This window comes from Nannospalax galili, unplaced genomic scaffold, assembly GCF_000622305.1.
Source record: "Nannospalax galili isolate Female #2095 unplaced genomic scaffold, S.galili_v1.0 scaffold14, whole genome shotgun sequence".
Classification (NCBI taxonomy): Eukaryota; Metazoa; Chordata; class Mammalia; order Rodentia; family Spalacidae; genus Nannospalax; species Nannospalax galili.
The window spans coordinates 645,552-658,444 of NW_008336953.1; the positions used below are offsets into that span (position 1 = coordinate 645,552).

The window sequence follows — 12,893 nt, forward strand, 5'->3', positions numbered from 1 at the left end:
TTCTGTTCAGCTCAATAAATGTCAGCTTGATTGTGATTTAAAACAATACAACTTGTAAAAGATGGAAAAAGTGAAGTTACATGGACAGCAGATACAGAAAGTTTAAGTCATATCTTCTAAGTACTGATGCTGTACCTCTCATGCCCCAGACATGGGACAGTGAAGGGGGTTAGAGATCACCGGGTATAGCGGCACACACCTTTAATTCCAGCACTTGGGAGGCAGAGGCAGGTGGATCTTTGTGAGTTCGAAGCCAGCCTGGTCTATAGTGAGTTCCAGGACAGCTGGGGCTACAAGGAGACCCTGTCTCAACAAGAAAGAAAAAAAAGAAAAAACCCTCAAGATTTAGAACTTGAAGTTCTACTGCCTTGAAAGAAGCATTTGATTTATTGTATTTTATAGCATAATCCCGTCTGCCACGAACAGCTCCAGATCACGGTTACTGGCTTGGAGAGAGCTGGGTTGTCTCATGTTTGGTGCATGCTAATGCAGTAGCAAAGTGGTTTAAATTCTCAAGACAGAGGGTTCTTGCTGACCAGATTGCTTCTCAGTATTATATTTCTGTGGTTATTGCTGCACATGATGATGATGATGATGATGATTGCTTGCAAGGGGGCATTAAAGGACAAGAGAATTGTTGCACTGTACTGGTTTGACTTAGAAACTTTCAATTAAAGCTTAAAATATCAAAATGGCTATAGCTGCTGTTTATTGAAATGTATATGGGGTAGGCATTGCTAAAGGCTTTGGATAGGTATTCTCAAAATAAAGTTGCTATCAGTTTTTTAGTATATAATAGTATGGAGACCAAGAAAACTGGAGTAAATTTTTGTTGTTGTTTTTTATTGAATTTTTGTGTATTTCATACAGAACATCTCAATCATCTTTATACCACTGTCCCCACTGGCACCCACCCATACCCCCTCCCCCACTGGAGCCCATATACTCTGTCATCCCTGTTAAGGCCCACTGTGTCAAGTCAGTGTTCCCTGCCCTACGTTTCCCAGTGCAAGTCCATCCACTGAGATTTAGTCAACCATGGCAATCAATGATGTCAGCATACATAAGTTCCATGTAAACTCAGGCAGACAAAAATCAGCATAGAACTGGGAAAATGAACAGCATGCTGACCCCAATCTTACCTTGTGGGGTCGCTCCCTCTCCTCGTGGGTCATTGGCCACCGCTTCACGAGGACAAAGGGAGCAGAAGCGACGAGCGGGGTCAGGACGTCCAGTGAGCACTGACGGAAGAAAGCCCTTCGTTTATTCAGTGGGAGAACTAGGGAAAGTATAGTGTGAAGGCAGTAGCCAGTGCCTCAGCTGATAGGTGCTCATAGTATGCTTTATTTACATGTGGCGGTAGGCTCCTATCTTCTGACTACCGGGCAATGCCTAATTATCATATAGAAAAAACCTGGGGGTAGTTTTTAGTCCAGGTGACTATGCCAAAGGTCATTTTCCAAATAAGGTCAGGCATCCATGCTTGGTGCCACTTTCCAGGTAAGTCAGGAAGAGAGCAGGAGGCCCCCTGCTGAGAAGGGGAGTCCTTCCATATGGCGCTGAGCCCCTTAGAGCTATCTGGACATGGAGGACTACAACCCTAGCAGCAGGGTTCCCCAACATTACCTGAAGAAATACTGGTAACTGATTGCTGCTAGGTGAAGAACTGATCTTCCAAACATGGAGTAATTTCTATTGTGATCATATAGTTGGAAACATAGGCTTTGAGCTCAATTTTGTATCCATCAGAAGTTTGCATTTTAAAGAAGTTTCTTCTATTTTGATTTCAGCATGCCATTCTCTAACTTTTTGGTTTTTAGTTTTAAAAGTTGGATATTCCACGTATAGTAAGCATTTCAACGTTGAAAGTTCTAGGCAATCTAGGCTAAGTGAGGCTCAGCTGGTAAAATGCTTGCTATGCCGCATGAGAATCTGATTTGGGTCCCAGTGCCCAGGTGAAAAGCCAGGCACATGCCATGCCCCAGCAGCCCTAGTGCTGGGGAGGTGGAACCAAGATTCTGAGGAGATTGCTGACCACCTACCTAGTCTTGCTGACTCAATGGCTCTAGGTTTAGTGAGAGACCCTGCCTCAAAAACAAAATAAACCCAGTCGGAAAATAATGAAGACACCCAGCAGTGACTTCTGGTGTCCACACACATGCACAAAGTTCTAGGCAATCAGCTTTTTGGCTTTTTAATACACTTTGAAGAAAATTGTCTCAAGCATTTCATCAGCTCTCCATCTTTCATTTGCTTTCCCTTCCTCCCTCTGAACCGCCCTACATTTTTGAAGACATAATTTTGCTATGTAGGTCAGACTGGCCTTAAATTTGCAGTTCTCCTGCCTCTGAGTCCTGGGATTATACATATGTACCACCATGCTTAGCTCTTTTATATCTAGTAGGCTATAAATACTTAGTAGTGCTTCTGTGAGAATATTGTACGAGAAACATACTCTGCAGAATTTTGTGTGGTTTTTTTTTTTTTTTGCTGTTTCATGTTTTTGGCAATAGAAAGGTAGTATTTGTTGGATGGACTTATTGGAATAATCAGCTTTCAAAATTATATTTCAGCTGTGTTTGCCTTCTATTATATTCATTCTATTAAATTGCTGGGGGTTTTTTTCTTCCTGCATAACCAAACTGCTTTTTCTCTTTTCTTTTGTATATGTATTTGTGTGCATACTTGAACACATGTGTATCAGTGTACAAGAACATTTACGTATATATGTGTCGAGGCCAGAGGCCTCTCCCCCCTTATTTTTTGAGAGAGTCTCTTACTGGGACCCAGGCTCCCAGATTTAGCTAGACTAGCTGACAAGACTCAGGGGTCCACTATCTCAGTGATTCCAATGGTGCCTTACATTTACGTGGGTGCTGGGGATTGGATTCATTCCTTGTGCTTATGCAGCAAACTATTTATTGAGCCCTCTCCCCAGCCCCCTAAGCTTCTTAAAAGAGTCATCCTATCGAGAGTTACTGCTATACTTAAATGGCTCTTTTTTCTGGACTTAAAAGACCAGTAGATATACTTGACCTTTTCTGTTGGAATTTCTTTAGTGTTTACAAGAACTCTCATTTTCTAAGTTTATCTTTAGAGTTATTTTTGTCTACTCTTTAAATAATGATATTACACCAGGCGTGGCACACTCTTTTAATCCCAGCACTCGGGGAGGCAGAAGCAGGCAGATCTCTGTGAGTTGGAGGCCAGCTGGGGCTACAGGGAGACCCTGTCTTAAAAAAGACCAAAAAAAAAATATATATATTACCCCTGGTTTTGTTTTTGGCCCTCTTTTCCTGATTATGTGAAGGACTTTCCATAGGTGATGTAATTTTTTGTTCTTTGGCTTTGACCATTGTCTATACCAGGAGTGGGAAATCTTATTCATAGGGGCAAGTGAATAACATAGTGAGGGATGGGGAGGGATTCAGGTGAGTTAATGCCCTGTCCATAACTCCAGCCAGATTGTTGCCTTTTCGGATATTTAGTGGGGGGTTTTTGTGTTATTTTGTTCAGGGATATTTGAGGGAGGGAGGGATTGTTGTTGTTTTTGTTTGTTTGTTTTTTAGACGGGGTCTCCCTGTAGCCCCAGCTGGCCTGGAACTTGATATGTAGACCAGGCTGGCCTCACAGAGATCCATCTACTTCTGCTTCCAGAGGGATGGGATTAAAGGCCTGCATCACCATGTTCAGCCCAGATCTTCAGTTTTAAGTAGAACCTAAAAACTTAGTTTTCATTGTGATATTTGTATACTTACATTATATGATCAGTAGTTAAAAACTTAGCATGGCCAACAGGAAGTCTGGTTTGTTTTGTTTTGTTTTGGACACAGGGTTTCACCATGAAGCCCTTGACTGTGTTGTACAGGCTGACCTCAAACTAGGAAGTCAGTTTTTTGAGTTTGCAAGATTATTCACTCTTACTGTGCTTCTGGCTCTGAGATTTGTGTTTCCATGCTGTTTTTTAAATGTGTTGATCTTGTTATTGTTGTTTGTGGGGGAGTAGAGGGAGGTGAGGACACATTACAGTTGTGCCACAGTACAGTTGTGGAAGGTCCAACTTCCTTCGTGGAGTTGGTTTTCTCCTTCCATTTTTATGTGGGTTCTGAGAATTGAACTCAAGTTGCCAAGTATCTTTATCTGCTGATCCACCCTCTACACCTTAAAAAATATTTGTGTGTATGTATGTGCATGTAAGAATGCAGGTGCCTCTGGAGGCTAGAAATACCAGATCTGGAGCTGGAGTTATAGGCAATTGTGGGCCACCTGATGTGGGGGATAGAACTGAAGTCTGGTTTTCTGGAAGAGCTACAAATACTCTTTAATCACTCAACCATCTCTTCGGTCCCACACTAGATTTTTTTTTTTTTTTCACTGAACTTCAGGGTTATGTTCTAGGATATGTAGGCACCTATGTCCCATTGGAATCTTGAAGACCATGATGACCCTGAACCTGAAATGTTATTCTATCATAGAATCAGCTGTGAATTCTAATCATGATTCTGCTACCTTCTAGGCCATTGATCAAGTTTCTTGGTTTATTTCTTTTTTCCATATACTTGCATATACAAACATTAATTTTAAATCTAAGGTCTTCACATAAGAGAAAACTTACGATATTTGTCTGAGTCTAACTTACTTCATTTTTAAAAATACTTATTTTTATTTTATGTGTATGGGTGGGTATATTGCCTCCATGTATGTAAGTGCACCCATGTTGTACAGTGCCATGGAGATCAAAGGAAGGCATTGGATCCCCTGGACTTGGAGTTATGGGTGGTTGTTAGCTACCATGTGGGTGCTGGGAACCAAACCTGGGTCCTCTGCAAGAGCAGCCAGTGCTCTGAACTGCTGAGCTTTCACCCAGCCCCCAGCTTATTTCATTTAACATTATATTTTATTTATTTATTTATTTATTTATTTATTTATTTATTTATTTATCTTTTGGAACTCACTATGTAGATCAGGCTGGCCTTGAACTCACAGAGATCCCCCTGCCTCTGCCTCCCAAGTGCTGGGATTAAAAGCGTACACCACCATGCCTGGCCCGGCCCAGCTTCTAGATTTTTGAGGAATCTCCTAATTTTCATAGTGACTGCTCACTTAACTTCCATCAGCAGGGAGTGGGCCCTCCTCTTTGCCCACACCTCAGCGTTTGCTGTCCTTTCCTGTTTTGCTGGCTGCCCTTGCAGCTAGCTGAGGAGTCACTTTATTTATTTAAACTTCCGGGGTGGGGGGGGTTTGTATTTGTAAAACGAGGGCAATACACAGCTTATTGAGCTGTTAGCAAATACTGGTTTCTGTTGCCATCTGGCGTCAATGAATGTTTCTTCCCGGTCCCACTTTCAGGTGCTTAAGGGGATTATTGTAGACTTCGCTCATTTTATTTTTCAGGTCTAAGTAGTCACCAGGTCCCATGAAGTTTGCTTTTGTAGCATCTCTTCACTACTGTTGACTTAATTGAGTCCCTGTTTTTGTCACCAGTAATGTGATAACCTTTGACAGCGTTCTCTCAGTCTCCTGCCAATGATTGATGTTTTACTTAATCCCCAATATTGATCACATAGGCTTCTGCTTAAAATCCTTCGGTGACTCCCTGTGGTCTCTAAAATTGAATATTTTAACTTCCATCGTTTGTGGTTTGCTCTGTGCTTTTTTATTTATTATGTAAGCTCTGTAAATGGTACTTAAACATTCTTAGGTTTTAACCTCCCTGTCTGTTGCATGTTTCTTTCTCAAACCATCTTTCTTTAGAAATCAGCTTTAAAAGCACCATTTCTTCTAGGGAGTAGATTGTGACTCCCACCCTCAGGCACCCAGCACTGGGCTGGACATCTCTTCTCTGCACTCATCCCATTTCACCTTTAAGACAGTCTCCATTGCTTCTCACAGTCATAGCATTGTCTCCTCTGCCAGCTTTCTCAAGGCAGAGATCATAGATCTTACATAGTGCTGCCTGGGGCTTAGAGTAATGCCTGGCAAACAGTGAGTTCTCAGGTATTTGCAGAATGAATAAATCATTTTTCCTGTAGAAACTGTTGATACAAAAAAAAAAAATACAGGAACCCAAATTCTAAATGTAAGCTTTTTAAAGTGTCCTGATTATTTTATTTCCCTTGTTAGAAGAATGTTATATGTGTTTTTATAAATATGAATCAAAATTTACGTTTTTTAGAACTAAGTAATTCATACCATAAACTGATACAACTTATTAATTATAATTGTCTTCTAGAGGTATAGTTTCTAAAAAGTTTGTAAGTGTATGTAGCCATGAATTTGTGTGCATGTGTGTTTGTATGCGCGCCATGGGTGTGTGTGTGTGTTCGTGCATGCATGTATCGTGTGTTTACAAGTGGAAGCCAGAGATTGATAGTGTCTTCTCTGTCATTCCACCTTAATTTTTGAAATTTCCCACTGAACCAGGAACTCACCAATCTAGTGTCTAGACTTACTGGTCAGCAAGCACCAGAGGGCCTCCTTTCTTTACCTCACCATCACTGAGATTACAAGCACTTGTGTCTCTCTCTTTGTGGGTTCTGGGGATCAAACAGCAAGCACTTTACCAACTGAGACTTCACCTCAGCCCTTAAGAAATTGTTTTAACCACAGCCCACTTACGTTCATTGTGTCCTGCTTTTGTGCTGTTTAAGTGCCAGGTTCTCTGGACCCACTTCCCTCCCTCCTTCTACCTTCGTTTATATCAGGATGGAGCCTCCATATGCCTCAGTGCTCTGGGCCAGGTAATTTGTTGTCCTAGAGAAGATAAACAAATCCTTGCGGTAGAAGATCCTTAGCCTCTACCTACTACTATACCAGTAGCATTCCGTTTCGATAGATGTCTTCAGGCAGAGTCACCCCTGGTTGAAGGGTACTACTTAATAGATGGTCCCGTCTCTTCTATCCTTAAAAAGCCCTTCTCTAGGAGCATGTACACACGTGAGTATGTGTGTGTGGTGCATTTTATCATGCGTGTATGTGTCCAGGTAGGTTCACATGTGTCCTCTTGGAGAGACCAGAGGAGGAAGTCAGCTGTCCTGCTCTATCACTAACTTACTCCTTTGAGGTAGGGTTTCTCACTGAACCCAGAGCTCTCATCTAAGCTGGCTACGCAGCAAGCCTCTGTTCTCACAGCTGTCACGTGATGGCCAGCAGTCTTCTTTCACTGGGTGACAAATCCAGTCCTGTTTAACTCTATTTTGTGCATCATGACCTTTCTCCAATGATGCTGCTTCCAATGTCATAGCTTCTCAGTCCTGATTTCTAGGGCCTAGCATTCTGAACGCTTTAACACATGATTTTTTTTTTTTTTTGGTCTTTTTTGAGACAGGGTCTTCAAGTAGCCCCAGCTGGCCTAGAACTCACTACGTAGACCAGGCTGGCCTTGAGCTCACAGAGATCTGCCTGCCTCTGCCTCCTGAGTACTGGGATTAAAGGCGCGTACCACCATACCCAGCCCTTTTTTATTATTTTTATCTTGTGTGTATGATTGTATTGTCTGCATGTGTGCAAATGCACCATGTCATGGGATGCCGTTGGAAGTCAGAAGAGAGCGTTGAATCCCCTAGAACTAGAGTTAGAAGCAGTTGTTAGCTGCTATGTAGGTGCTGGGAACTGAACCCAGGTGCTCTGCAAGAAACAGCCAGTGCTCTTTAAGTGCTGAGCTCTCTCTCCAGCCCTTAATATGCGATTTTTAAAAATGCAGCTCTGAGCTGCTGCTTTCTCCTGTTTTGGAAACCTATTCTTAGAAACTCCTACTTTTTTTTTTAACAAAAATATTTGCGAAGTAAAAAGTGACTTAGGTCCTTTTGACAAGTATTTTATGAAAAGTTGGTGTTCATTTACTTATTCTAGTGCATTTTTAACACCAACATTTCTTATTAGGGGAGGGATCAAGGAGAAACCTTAATTTATCAATGACAAATCTGACTGCTAAATTACAAAATATTGAAATAAAATTTCTTTGCTTGCAGGTATTTATAACAGCAGTGATGTAGCCGTGTCCTTTCCCAGTGTAGTGTCTGGCTCAGGATCTAGCACTCCTGTCTCTAGTTCCCACTTACCTCAGCAGTCATCTGGGCATTTGCAACAGGTGGGAGCTCTCTCCCCCTCAGCTACATCATCTGTCACCCCTGCTGCTGCCACAACTCAGGTACGGTATTACAGTTAATGAAGGGGCTTTGCCTAGCCTTGTCATTCTTTAAGCAGTTGGAGGAGACAAAGGATATAGAGCTTTCTGTTGGAGTCTATGAATTGTCTGAATTTATAGTTACATGTCAGGAAGTGATCTTCGTAAGAAGGCGTCAGAGGAGCATTGGGCAGCAACTGGTTCTTTTCAGTTTCTAGGTTTTTCCTTTTGTCCTGATAGTGTAATACTGTAATTTGGGGGAGCTTTTATTGTCTTTAAAAATTTAGAACTGTGCTGGGCATGGCAGTGCACACCTGTAATCTCAGTACTCTACATACAACATTATCCCAAAACAAACAAACAAAAATAAAAAAAATGGAATAAAAAAGTATGAGCCAATTTGGACTTTTGTGATTAAAAAAAAAAAAATAACGTTTAAGGGCTAGAGAGATGGTTCAGCACTTACAGGCACTTTGTCCTCTTCTAGATGACTCAAGTTCGGTTCCCAGCGTCATAATCATCAGTAACTCCACTTCCAGGGGATCCAACTCCCTCTTCTGGTGTTTGCAGGCACTGCATGCAGTGTACATGCAGGCAAAACCTCATACTTGTAAAATGAATCTTTAAAGCTGCACAAATAGTATTTGAAAACCTTTTGTCCAAATTTTTAAACCAACATGGGCAAATATAGGATAAGAAGTAAAGAATCTGTTTAAACATTGCAAGGCTTTCTTTCCAGTGAGAAATGATAAATGTTTATAAATATTATGCATTTTTCCAAATTATCTCTCTTTCCTGCCACACCAAAGATCTGTAAGTTAATAGCCTTGACTATAGGACTTTATTTTATTTTATTTTTCAGTGCTAAAGATTGTGTCTAGGGCTTCCACATGCCAAGCAAGTACTCTACTACTGTGCTGTATTTCCAGAGACAGGGCCCCACTAAGTTGGGGACAGGGTCCTAGACCTCACTCTGTAGCCTTAAACTTGTGGTCTTCCTGTGTCAGCCTTTTGAGTAACTGTGATTAAAGTCCTGCTCCACTAGACCTGGTGATAGGAATGTTTAAAAAGCAAGAGAGAAGGCCGGGTGTGGTGGCACATGCCTGTAATCCCAGCTCTTGAGAGGCAGAGGTAGGCAGATCTGTCAGTTCAAGACCAGCCTGGTTGATCTACATAATTCCAGGCCAGTTGGGACTACAGGGAGACCCTGTCTCAAAAAAAGAAAAAGAAAAAGAAAAAAAAAGGCAAGAGAGTAATAATAAGCAAAACCAAACCGTAATCTTAGACCTTAGCTAGGACAGTAACTCAATGGGGAAAGCTGTGTAGACATACAAGGTAGTAGCCCTCGCTGCCTCAAACTTTATGGCCTTGAATTCCTGGTCCTCCCTACCTCCATCTACCATGTGCCGAGATTACGTATGTGTGTCACTATGCCCAGCTTACTTCATTATAATTTTATTTACATTTCTCCAAAGCCCTAATAGTAGATATTGTAACATTTCAAGAAATCAGCCGTAATGATTTACTGAGAATATATAAACAACTAATTTAGTAGGCATTTATAAATTTCTGTAACTTGGTTTTTGTGGGTAGAGCCCTTGCCTAGCCTCTAGGTTTGATTGTTCTTATACACAACAGAAACAGAAAAAATACTGAACGTGTGTGTGTGTGTGTGTGTGTGTGTGTGTGCAAAATGTCTGTTGTATGGGACTTTAGAATATGCCTGTACTTAGTATTTTCTGTAAGCAGTATTATCAAAGCAAAACAAGGTTATTTTAATGCCATGTGTGTATGGATGGTATAGTGTAAACAATCACCATTACAAATAAGCCAAGTGTTAGGAAATCAGTATGATTAGTAGTATTATCTTTGGAAATAAAAATGAACTATTTGATGAATCTCTCAACTTGAATAAGAGTAGTTTGATCACTTTAGAAGGGTTTACTTTATCTTCTTTCATCAGAAAAGTGAGGTGATGAGAATAATAGGGCCTGGTTGGAGACAGTGAAAGGATAAATGCAAGAATGACTCTCATAAGTAGTTTTATCTCTTTCAATTAAGTATAACCATTACTGTTTGATAGCTTTATACCCTTGGACCAAGTCTCACACAAACATTTTCAATGTACATTTTCTTCTCTGTCTTTATAAAAGTCTGTCATAATTATTCTGGTTAATTCCAGGCTGAATTAAGCAAAATCTCATTTCTTCTCATTCTTTATGTTAGTGGTTTTGGGGGCTGGCATTAGGGAGAGGTGGATTGAGGGAGTGATAGCAAAGAGAATTTTATAGCTAGAGGGAAAATTCCACTAGACATGTGACTCAAGTGAAGAACAAAGAAATGGTGATTGTAAATAATCTAGGATTCAAGCCAATTAAAATCTTTACTTTTTATCCCCTTTCCATATTTTGTAAATGTGCCCATCCAGTTAGATTCGAATGAGGCCACTGCATCTGTGTGTCTGCCTGGCAGTGAACACTCTCCACGTGAAGCTGCAGCTTCTTTAGCCTGGCTTAACTGGTGCTGCTGTAGCAACCATCAGTCTCCAGGCAACTGAGGCAGGGCGACCTCTTAGTTGAACTGAGTACAGATCTACTTCAATTTAGCTGTCTAAGACAATAATAATGGTGTTGAATGTGAAAATGTGAAATCTTCTAGGCAGTGTGTGTGGGAAAGGATACAAAAATATTTTGATAGAATTAAGAGCACTCTGAAAATTGATAATTGAATCTTTCCCCCACAAATGGCAAAGTTCATTTATGTTTAACTCTTATGTAAGTCTTGTTTGACGTCCAAACCTAACAATATATTGTGTGAATGTGGTTGCATTTTAGCATTTTACTTACATAGTAGTTAAAATGAAGAGAACAGTTTTGTAAGTTAAGTGGGTAGGTAGAAATTATCAGCAATTAAAACATGACTCTAAAACTCATCTCACAATTGTCATAAACACCCCATGTTTGCCCAGCATGAACATGGATCTGGGTTCACAAAGGAGAACCACCAAAAGGAAAAAAGAAAATCATCACACTTTAGCAGGCAGCTGTCTGTGTATGTAGAATAGAAAAGTGAATAATGGCTGGGCGTGGTGGTGCACGCCTTTAATCCCAGCACTCGGGAGGCAGAGGCAGGCAGATCTCTGTGAGTTCAAGGCCAGCCTGGTCTACATAGTGAGTTCCAGAACAACTGGGGCTGCAGGGAGAGAGACCCTGTCTCAAAATGACCAAAAAAAAAAAAGACGAATAATGTCATCTCTTCCCCATAAGACTTAATGCAGTCACTTAAGTTTCCGTGGTTGAGTTGGTACTAGAACAAAAGTCCGGGGTCATTCTTATTCATCTGCTCTTCAGTGTCAGTAAAGTAAATAGGACTCTTTGACTTATTTGCTGTCTTGGAAATTATCACATAGGGAAGTGATAAAGGAGGTAAAATTCAGGGCACACTAATAGACATCAAACTAATAGCTTGATTTGGGCTTTTAAGAGAGGAAAAGGACACTTGTAAAATTATGTTGAGGAATTGAAATCTGATAATTAGCAGCCCAAATTTGACCAAAAAAAAAAAAGTTTTGTACAAAACTGCTTATTAGCTCAATTTTATATTCTTAAGTGTTAAATCATTTTATTTGGTATATTATGCTTGTTTTTAGAGTAATTGGTTTTACACATAATTGATTTAAAACTCACTACATAGTGGCTTATCTATAATACACCAATAATAGCTATAACTAGTTCTTTCACACTACTGGAATGTGAAAATGTTATTGTTAATGATGTGTTGTTCTTTGTTGGATCATAGGTACAGGTTATAAATTAGTTCCTATAGGCATACCATTAATTTTTCATGTTTTTAAAATTCCACCATTTTCTCCCAAAAGATAAGGGATAACATCAGTTAGATATAACCAATTAACAAACCTACTTAGAATGGGTTGGTTATTCTTTCCAGTCCTGCTGTCCCAATCATGAGTGTTCAATGATGGTTTAAGTACACTTTAATCCTCCTCCTTCTTAGGAACTCCATTCTGGAGCGTATCAGCATTAGCCTAAACAATAGTTTTGAATACATTAATCTCCTAACAATTAGGGAATAGTTTGGGGCATTGAATAATGTGGGGTGATGCAATTGAACCTGACAGCTTCAGCAGTCAGCCTACTCATGGGACCAGAAAGTTGTTCACACTTGGTTTCAACTCTCATCATACGCTGGGTATTAAAGCCTTACTGGTGGTAGCTGACTAAGAAATGGAGTTTGTTGTTTGAATCAAGTTGGAGAATAAATGAAACAATTCATTTTCTGTCTAATGTTCATTCATGTTTTTCAGGAAAACTTTCTTGTCAAACAGTTTATAAATTCAGCAAATATATATAAATTACATTTTTAAAAAATTGAATCATTACATTTTATTTGTAGTCTTACAGTCTTGTGTTGCTGCTGTTTTGTTTTAGGGTAGTCTTGCCATAGAGGCCTGGCTAGCTAAAGCTTGCTGTGTAGTCCAGGCTGACCTAGAATGGACCGTGCAGTATTTCTGCCTTTGTCTTTCCAGTGCCGAGATTATAAGTATAAACCACTGTGTCCATCAGTATTGCTGTATTGCTATATAACCTGCAAATGTAGCATTTATGCTATCTCATAGTTCTTTGGAAATTGAATTTACTCTTTGAATTATGCCATAGTTAATATCAGGATCTAACTGGTAGTTTATATTCTCCAAGTTCATGGAAAGATAGAAACCATAAAATTTATTTAAATTAATTTTATTATATTT

General features: G+C 40.0%; 1 protein-coding gene across 11 annotated transcripts in view; it reads left to right on the forward strand.

Moving 5' to 3' along the window:
* The window catches only part of Mllt10 (MLLT10 histone lysine methyltransferase DOT1L cofactor), a 193,024-nt gene that overhangs the window by 160,819 nt on the left and 19,312 nt on the right, over positions 1-12,893 (forward strand). For all 11 annotated transcript variants that reach the window (XM_029562886.1, XM_029562888.1, XM_029562890.1 and 8 more), the window contains one exon: positions 7,971-8,149. In XM_029562886.1, the coding sequence (XP_029418746.1) occupies positions 7,971-8,149 (179 nt within the window). The remainder of the gene's footprint in view (positions 1-7,970; positions 8,150-12,893) is intronic.